At 36.3% G+C, this 10,212-nt stretch overlaps 1 protein-coding gene and 1 long non-coding RNA gene across 3 annotated transcripts; one reads left to right on the forward strand and one right to left on the reverse strand.

Moving 5' to 3' along the window:
• Nucleotides 1-1,461: 1,461 nt before the first annotated feature.
• LOC123903295 lies at nt 1,462-2,825 on the forward strand. 2 transcript variants are annotated; one of them, XR_006807892.1, is made up of 3 exons: nt 1,462-1,619; nt 1,874-1,991; nt 2,534-2,825. It is a non-coding gene; the product is annotated as an uncharacterized LOC123903295 (long non-coding RNA). The 2 variants fall into 2 exon arrangements; XR_006807893.1 differs by lacking the exon at nt 1,462-1,619 and adding an exon at nt 1,648-1,661.
• A 6,121-nt stretch (nt 2,826-8,946) lies between these two features.
• On the reverse strand, nt 8,947-9,821 carry LOC123903296 (NDR1/HIN1-like protein 10). Its single transcript, XM_045953248.1, has one exon. It carries the CDS (start codon nt 9,696-9,698, stop codon nt 9,069-9,071), a length of 630 nt encoding a protein of 209 aa, XP_045809204.1. The 5' UTR covers nt 9,699-9,821; the 3' UTR covers nt 8,947-9,068.
• Between the last annotated feature and the right edge of the window lie 391 nt (nt 9,822-10,212).

The raw sequence follows: 10,212 nt of genomic DNA on the forward strand, positions 1-10,212 counted from the left end.
CGATGGTGCAGTTGAGCATTGTTTGCAGGTGGATCATTGATCATCAGGTGAGTCTCACGTATGTATGATTCGAGTGAATTTAAGGAAAATGCCAAGGTCTTGACACAAAAGCTTGAGGTAAAAGTTGTTTCCTTGAGGACAAGGAAAGGTTTAAGTTTGGGGTTGTGATGACGGATCGTCACACTCTCTAATCCATGCCTATTTTAGCAACATTAGATGCATTTTAGTAGGTTTTTAGCAATAAATATAAGAGAAATCTAATCATAAGCTTGATTACTTGTTTTGCAAGAAAACAGGAAAAATTGCAGGAAAGTGCTGATTTTCACTACGCTGGGGGCGTAGCCCATCACGCGCCGCGTGATGGGGATCACAGGGAGCCAAGTTTTTCACTCTGATCACGCGCGGCGTGATACCTGACCACGCGCGGCGTAAAGCCTTGTTCAAGAAGTGGATTGCTCTCTGACTTGATCACGCGCCGCGTGATACCGTTACCACGCGCGGCGTAGTTGATGGATCTGCAACCACGCGCGGCGTGATAGATCTGGCGCGCGGCGTGGTTGCGTTCAGTATATATGGTTTCTGCATAATTCTGTTAGGTGGTTGGAAAATTCTGCAATATTCATCTATTCTCTGATTTCGGAAGCATCAAGATCCAGATCAAGGACTCCGTAGGATAGCTCCGAGCACCTCAATAGCATGGATTCTCAAGCCATGAAGTTGAAGCGAGGACGCGAAGCAAGCAACATGAGGAGCTAAGCTTCTTTTGGAGGTAGGATCTAGGATAATCTAGGATGTAGATGAATTATTTGTAATCTGCTATATGTAAGAATGTACTCTGTTCATGGTGTTGATTCAATGCAAATCTATGTTTAATGCTTTATAATCCTTCATTAGTGTTGTAATGATTTCGAGTTAAGTCACGTGCGAGAGTATTGATTTAATTTCTGAACTGAATTGCATTGAGCACTCGAGTACCTACAACAAAAGTGTGTTTTAGCTTCAAAAATTTTAGCGTCAGCCACGACACGGACGCTACAAGCGTCCCCATTGTGTCTGTTAGGCGGACTCTACATCTTTTTTCAATTTAATTTAAATTTTTAATGAGGCATTAAATATAGCGTCTGCCAAAGCAGACGTTACTTAGAAGCTAAAGAAATTAAAAATACAAAAATATGTTAGTGTCTATAATGGCAGACGCTAAATAGACCAAATTAAGAAAAAAAAAATTACAGTATATTATAAAACACTTAAATTAATAAAAATATTAGTTTTCGCCAACAATTATCTTTCCTCTCTGATGAACTAACCCTCAATCTCACAAACCCTCAATCTCATTAAACTCTCTTCAGTTCCCAACTTCTCAAATTTCACACAAATCCGCAATCTAAGCCAACTCTTTTCTCAATCGAACCCGATTTTGCTAAATTGGATAATCTTTTTCCTATAATGTTCACGTTCTAGGGATTTGCTTTTCTCCCTGAATCATCATCTCTACGATAGTACTGCAATCCAATCCAACGCCATCTGAAGTGCTTGATATATAGCAGGGTCTTCAGACCCGGCCATTTCCCAAGTCGCTGCTGCAGCCAGCCACCAGGAACCCGTCGGAGTCGCGAAAGGTAGGTAGCTCCCAAACCCCATCGGCCTCTCTTGCCAGCGAGGTTAGCATCACAATTAATCTTGATAATACTGCTAATAGAAACAAGTAGGATTGTGTTGCTGATACTCAGTTAGCAGTTTCATATTCCTTCATACTTTCTAAAGTAGCAGCCGCTGCTGTATTCGTAGATTATTTGAGTTTGTATTTGTACACAGCAATTTCTGGTGAAGGAATATCACTAATTTTTTTATTTATTTATTTTCTGAATTTCAGCATAAGCATCGTTATCTGGTGTTTCTGTTCAACTCATGCAAGTCCTTTACTACTTGTTGTAAACTTTCAATAACAACTTTCAACTATGGCGCTTTCCGGAACTGCCTTATCCTTCAATGTAAGCTTCTCATTGTTTTAAACCTTAAAACTTTGCTTCTTTTTCTTATTATTTTTTTTAGCCGAATTTAGAAGTCTCTTTTATAGGTTCTTTAAAATCACCACTTTAGAGTATTTGTGTGTTGATCAACGATAAATTGATTTAAAACTTCCTGGATTTAATATAGATTCAATTCAACTACTTGAAATGGAAATTTTGGAATGATTTATAAGTTTTTTTTTTTGTCAGTAACCTAGTGGCTAGAAATTTCATTATTTAAGGTGAATAAGTGGGTTGTCCGGGGGTTCGAACTACGGCCCCTACATATAAACTGCGATGTCCCTGCCAATTGAGCTAAGCTCACGAGGAAGAAATGATTTATAACTCTAATCGATTGAATGTTAGTATTTTGTTTACCTAGAATTTCGTTGAATGATTGAAAAAAGGGTGACCTTTTTATGAATTTTACTTAAGGAAATTGTACTTCATGAAATGCTGAGGAATAAAGATGAAGTTATGTTTTCCCTTTCAATCTTGATTAATTTTGAGTTTTTTTCATGAAGGGACTTTCTTCTACTCTCAAGGAGTTTAATTTCTCGCCGGGTTTGTTCATGAATAGTTTTAACAAGCGACATCATGTTTGTCTGTCATCCTTTGAGCCAAATAGGTTGGTTTTTGGAAAAAGTGAAAGAGGAAACCAACTATCTATTTCTCCTAATCAATGCCTCAAGTTTCAAATGAGAAGATTAGGTAAGTTTCTTTTGCTTCAACCCTTAAAAATCAATTCAGGGCTCTTTTTGTATAATATTATAATTGAGTAAATCGTCATTTTAGTTCCTAAATGTGTAAAGTTGTGTTTACTATAGTCTTTGAATGTATTGGAATTGAAATTACAAAAACATCATCGATTATGTTTTTTGTTAGTGATTTTGTGGACTAAACTTATTAAGAGGAGACATTTAAGGACTATTCTAACTAATGAAAGACACATTAGTGGATCAAACTCTCTAAGGACAGACAAATCCAGGGATGTTTTTGTAACTGTAATACATTCAAGCAATATAGTGAGAGCCCTTGACACGTTCAAGGACCTAAACAACTGTTTATTATAGTTTGTGTCTAGTGAACGAGCATAGAAATTGTTGAGGAGAATTATGCTAAAGCGGCAGAAATAAGAGATACTCTAAAAAGCCTTCATAAAGATAGCAAGACAGAAGTGCTTGGAGCAAACAACAAGTTTTATAATTCATTCAGGAATGGTGACCTTGCAGCTATGCAAGCAATGTGGGCGAAAAGGGACGAGGTATGCTGTGTTCATCCTGGTTTGAAAGGAATTTCCGGTTACGATGATGTTATTGAGAGCTGGAATTTTGTATGGGCTAACTATGAATTTCCCTCTCTGATGAACTAACCCTCAATCTCACAAACCCTCAATCTCATTAAACTCTCTTCAGTTCCCAACTACACAAATCCACAATCTAAGCCAACTCTTTTCTCAATCGAACCCGATTTTGTTCACGAACCCATTCACCAATCTTTCTCTACCTCAGAATCTGTGTTCAACCTGCGTTCACTAATATTGTTGGATCCGTGTTTCTCTTGAATAGCTTCAATCTCCGTGCGCTTTTTTTTTTATCAGGTTTGGCGAAAGAGAAGATTGGTGGATTTAGAAATTGTCACCACATATGAAACGAAGAACCCTAAAATCAAAGGAATTGGAAATTGATAGTCACGGAAACTTCTCTCAACTCGCTAATTCTCTCCGTCGTTCAGTCATCATTTCACTGCCGATGACTCCTCCTTCAATTGGTATATCTCAATCTTGCTCCCTCATCTCGATCTCTAATCTTCTGAGTTCACTGACTGTATTTTCTTTGTTTACGTCTATTTTTTCCTCCTTAGCTAACCGTGTATTTGGATGATGGTGGGTTGAACAAATTCTCCCTCCCACTATTGATTGTTTTGATTGGCTACCATTTACAAGCTAACTTTCATTTTATTATAGTATATTGTATTCAAATTCTGATGAATTGAAGTGTTTCTAATTTAACCACACCCATTTTAACCAATTTTTTTCGATTCTTATGAAAAACTAATGATAGACATTGACTTAAGCCTTCAAAGTTTGTACCTACTTTGTGCTTAAAACTGAAATTGGTTTTATATATGCAGGTAAACCCTATGAATCTTGTGTCCAGGAACAAAAAGATACAAGATATTTCAATCTTGAAGGGTCATTGCCAAGACCTTCTTGCTTCCATGCAGGTGATTTTTTATTGTTATTCTACTTCAATGCATTTTAGTGGGTTCTATATGTAGAATTGGATTTTAATTATGTTAGGTGGTCGTGTCTTTATTGGTTGTCCATAGCTACATGGTGTTTTCTTTGGTAATAATATAGATATGTGTGTGTTTGTGTGTGTGAAATGGAAACAAGAGCTAGGATTTGTGTTTGGATCTTGAGTTGTGCATGATTTTCTTTGAATTTGGATGACTTTTGATGTGCTTGCATGATGGCTAAGTTATCCAATTTATGTTTAAGATTTATTTTAGTTTAAGGGAATTTTTCTTTTGAATCGTTTAAAAATGCACAAGATCAACCAATAAGAAGCTTGTTGTTGCATTATCTTTAGATAATAATTACACATATATGTACTTGCATATAATTATCTACCTCTATGACAAAAATACTTAAAAGATTTACTTACCAATATATGGCTTTTTATTATCTATCTCTATGCATTATCTCTTTAAAGTGTTGATGAAGATCTGACTTACCAGTTTCAGATTTACTTACCAATATATGGCTTTTTATTATAAAATTAGTTTACCATAGGGAATATATTAATATGTTCTCCAAGAGTGTAAGAAACCTTTTATAAGTATTGCATGTAACACTCTTAATTTTTAGTAAATGTGTCCATAAACACTTTGAATTTGATCTGTTCCTCAAATCAAATGGACCGATCTCTTGAAGAGAAAATTTTACAATTGGTCAGTATAGAGAAAAAACTCCTAAATTTTATTCATACTTATACTTACAAATCATGGGCACATATTGTTTAATTGTTTACTTGCACATGATATTGCATGTTAGTTTTGCTAGTGGCATAGTGTTGATATTATTGAAGGCTTAAATTTTGGCATTTTCAACAAATATTACTAATCTTACCAAGAGGCTAATAACGTATTAGTAAAGAAGTTGAGTTTGATTATCTTTGATAATAACTTGGTATTTACTCTTTGTTATGTAAATTGAAATTATAGCATTTTTGGGAAAGTCATAAGCCACTAAGCTTACCTTGCCACACTCACTAGTCTTCTATACTCACTTTGAAACTGAATTTATAATTTCTAGCTGCTGGATTTATTGATTTTTCAATTTTCATTTTCATAAAATATGCTGGTACATTTTATGTAGTGGGAATTTTGATTGAATATTTGAATGCTTAAATATGCAGGACAGACATCTGGAACATTTGAGTCAATTGACACAAAATGAAGACAGTCGAAGAAGATGATGAAATTAAGTTGCACATCATTGCCACTATTTCAGCACTTGTACCAAAATATCTTGCTTATGCTAGATTGGTATAATTGAATCTTTTAGCATCTATATATGTACAATTGATATGCAATCATTTACATAGGTCGAAGGTAGGTGAATTTCTATTAAACCGGTGTATTTAAAGTTTTCCTAGATTCATAGGCATATTGGTCCAAGGATGCAGTATGAGTTATACTAATGACATTATTTTTGTCGCATTTCTAAGTTATCAATTGTATAAATACAATTGTGTTCTTGGCTTTCTTTTATGCCTTTGACTCTTTATCTTTGGTTTTGATGACCTTAATGAGTACATTGGTAGAGATTTTATGATTGTTATCTTTGGTTTTGATATTTTAATGAATATATTGGTAGAGATTTTATGGTTGTGAGAAATTATGGTCGAAAACTATGAAAGATAATAATTTTTTGATGTATTTTTAGAAATACAGGATAGGTTCCTTTCTAGGATGAGTTTTTAAAATTAAAAAATAAAAAACAAAAGCGTCTGCTTTAGCGGACGCTATATAATTCAGAAACTAAAATATAGCATCTATTTAGAGCAGACGCTACATTTAGCGTCTGTCAAGCGGACTCTAAGTGTGACGTTTTATAACACCAATATATATGTGTAGCGTCACCCAAAAATCGAAGCTACTAGCGTCTGCCTCATAAGCATGTCACTAGCTTCCGCTTAGCATCTAACGGGACGGACGCCAAATAGCGTCTGCTGGACGCAACTGTCTAGCTTCGGGCATTTAAGTGTCTGCCACGATGTAGACGCTAAGCTGACGCTAAGTACCTTGTAGCGTCCGCTTTTTGCCATTTAGCGTCTCTTTTTGGCCGACGCTCCAAAGCAGTTTTCTTGTTGGTACAAGTTATTAAGCAAAAGTATCTAAGGAGGATATTTAAACTCCTTCTGGTTTACAAACTAGTTTGGAGTGGCATTCTTGTTAATCAAGTGTTTTATGTTGATATACGCCCATGCCTTTGGAGCAGTTTACAAAGATGGCAATGGACATTTAAACTCACTATATCCCATACCTTTGGAGATGAAGGAAAGATTGAATTTTATTCCTATCAGTCTGAAGGGTAATCTTAATGGGATCTAAACCGCCCGGGACGTATATTATTGGCTTAATCGGAATACTTTCTCTATTAATCCCATAAGTGTTGTTTCTTGGTCCTGGCTAAGACCCTTGATGACGGATCGTCACACTCTCTAATCCATGCCTATTTTAGCAACATTAGATGCATTTTAGTAGGTTTTTAGCAATAAATATAAGAGAAATCTAATCATAAGCTTGATTACTTGTTTTGCAAGAAAACAGGAAAAATTGCAGGAAAGTGCTGATTTTCACTACGCTGGGGGCGTAGCCCATCACGCGCCGCGTGATGGGGATCACAGGGAGCCAAGTTTTTCACTCTGATCACGCGCGGCGTGATACCTGACCACGCGCGGCGTAAAGCCTTGTTCAAGAAGTGGATTGCTCTCTGACTTGATCACGCGCCGCGTGATACCGTTACCACGCGCGGCGTAGTTGATGGATCTGCAACCACGCGCGGCGTGATAGATCTGGCGCGCGGCGTGGTTGCGTTCAGTATATATGGTTTCTGCATAATTCTGTTAGGTGGTTGGAAAATTCTGCAATATTCATCTATTCTCTGATTTTGGAAGCATCAAGATCCAGATCAAGGACTCCGTAGGATAGCTCCGAGCACCTCAATAGCATGGATTTTCAAGCCATGAAGTTGAAGCGAGGACGCGAAGCAAGCAACATGAGGAGCTAAGCTTCTTTTGGAGGTAGGATCTAGGATAATCTAGGATGTAGATGAATTATTTGTAATCTGCTATATGTAAGAATGTACTCTGTTCATGGTGTTGATTCAATGCAAATCTATGTTTAATGCTTTATAATCCTTCATTAGTGTTGTAATGATTTCGAGTTAAGTCACGTGCGAGAGTATTGATTTAATTTCTGAACTGAATTGCATTGAGCACTCGAGTGTTTCCGGTCGAGAGATTGAGACATAGAGTGTAGCGAACGATCGACGCGCTTTCATATCATTCGTTGTAGGTAGCTTCCGCCCGAGAGATCGGGGGAGTATCGACAACGAATAGAGTGGATTTTGACAAGAGATTGCGATTCACTAATTTGTTGATCTAGTTGTGAACACTTGAGTAGATTCCTTTGATATAGTAGATTGCATGTGATTTAGCTATAGACTAGGTGATTCTGATGATTCTACCTCGCTTTTCCATTATATCAAAGCACGTTTTCTAACAATTCATCACTCAACATACCCCCAATTTATGTGTATTTCTTGCATAATGTTTATGAACACTATTAGACTAGTTTAATCACACAATCCCTGTGGATCGATATTTTTATTACTACGTGGTAATTCGTTCACTTGCGAAAATATCATCAACCCTTACCATCACCGAAAAAAACTAAATTCTTCATCTGGACTTTGATTCATAATTCTATCTATACTCGAGAAATGTTAACTCATTGAGGCATTCTCCATGATAACCTGTGTCCTAGGTGTAATATTCATGCTGAAACCACTCTCCACTGCTTAAGAGATTGTGATTTTGTCCAAACCATTTGGAAATCTATTGGTTGCTCAGAGCAAATTTTCATCCAAGGGGATGATTCTTACGAATGGTTATGGTATGGCCTTCGTTGGAGGGCTAGGAATGCTCTGTGCTTGGATAGTGAGCTTGTCCCGCAATTTTCTCTCAAGATGCGTATAATGTACTATGCTCCTTTGCTTAAAAATTGTCGCTTTAATGAACACGAGACAACGTTACCAAAGCTTGTGAGATGGAATGCTCTTGGTGGCACCAGCATGATTTTGAATGTGGACGGAAGCAGTATTGGCAATCCTCGTATTTTCGGATTTAGGGGGTTGATTCGCAATGCAAATGGAGCTTGGGTACATGGCTTCTTTGGAAACCCTGGAGTAAAAAACATCCTTCATGCAGAGCTTATGGAAATTTAGAAAGGTCTTTTTTTAGCTTAGGAGTTGTACATTAAGGATTTGTGGTGTTATTCCGACTTCGTGACGACGATTAAATAAATTACCAAACCCGTTGATGAGTGGCAACATTATGCAGCCATCCTCAACAACATCAAGGACATCATAAATAGAGATTAATTGGCAGGTCTCAATCCTCCACACCTTCTGAGAGGGCAACACATACGCCAACTATTTAGCTAAGCATGGTGCTAACAAGAGGCAAAGAAACAAGAGGCAAAAACAAGATGCTGGTGGGACTTGATTCTATAGATAATTTCCTTTATTAGTAAAATCCAAAATATTGCAAAAACAAGAGGCAAAGAATACATTTAAAATGGCACGACCCAGCCCAACCATTAGTTAATGTAAAAAAAACCAAGGGCAAAGAATGAACAATACGTTGAAATATTTTAATAAAATTCAAAATATTACAAAAATAAAAGGAAAAATAACAGTCCATACAAAAGGAATAGAAAAATAAAAATCCATTCAACAAAGAAATGATGCCCGTGAAATGATGGTCCTCACAAATTAACAACACATGTGGTGGGTTCAAATGCATCCATGACCTTAGTCCCATTATTAGAACCAAAAGGAACATCAAGACCACATTTAATGTTACCCTTTGTATCATCATCTCCAGTAATATCACCAAGCTTAAACCTGATCCTAAAGTACAACTTCACATCAATATGAAAAACTCCAACTTTCTTATCACGCTCAATGTTAGAAACCTGATCATGATCAAAAACCACAACACGTTGTCCAGAGAAAACACCACTCATACTATTCGTTTTTTTAGTGTCTTGACGGAAGGAATTCAAATATGTTATAACATCCGTTGAAGGGAACTTAATTCCTTCATAGGACACATATCCCTCCACTTTATCGTAGATGATGCCAAGTTTTTTGTTTGGGTTATGGGCCGTGAAATTGAGCACGAGGTTGTAACTGAGGGTGTAGTTGTGGTAGTTAAATTCAGTTAGCTTGGCTTCTTTGACACTAAATTTGAAGGAGCGGGGTTGAACAATGAAGAAGAAAATGAGGAGTGCGAGACCTATGAGGACGATTATTGCTACGATGAGCTTCCAAATTACGCCAAAGAGGCAACAACAGCATCTTCTACAACAGTTATGGGGTTGCGCTTCCGCCATATAAATGATGTAGTCGAGCCAAGGAGAAAATTAGGAAATTTTGATAAACTGTTATAGAAAAGTTTATAGAAGCAAATGAATGAAGTGTGTTTTGTGGTGAGTGGTGAGTGGTGAGTGGAATGAAGTATTATAAGTATGTAATAGTGGGATAAAGGACGTTGAAAAATATATTGAAAAGTTCAGAATTGGTGTGCTTGTTATCTTTGTATGTAATCCACTTGATATCGAAGATAGCAGCTTGTACTGTTCACGTGTAGTTGAACCATGAATTAGTCACTCCTTCCCAAATATATGTTACCCCCAAATTAAAGATTATAGATAATTTTGTATGTTAGTAAAAAAGAAGATAATTTTGTATGAAAAATGAAATTTATAATTATGTTATAAAAATAATATTTTATTAATAAAATGAGAAAGTAAAATATAAAGAGGTTATACTATATAAAAAAGAAAAGAGATTATAAAAAACAAAAGAGATAATAAAAAACGTTAATGGTCGATGATATCATAAAAC

This window comes from Trifolium pratense, linkage group LG1 (genome assembly GCF_020283565.1).
Source record: "Trifolium pratense cultivar HEN17-A07 linkage group LG1, ARS_RC_1.1, whole genome shotgun sequence".
Lineage (NCBI taxonomy): Eukaryota > Viridiplantae > Streptophyta > Magnoliopsida > Fabales > Fabaceae > Trifolium > Trifolium pratense.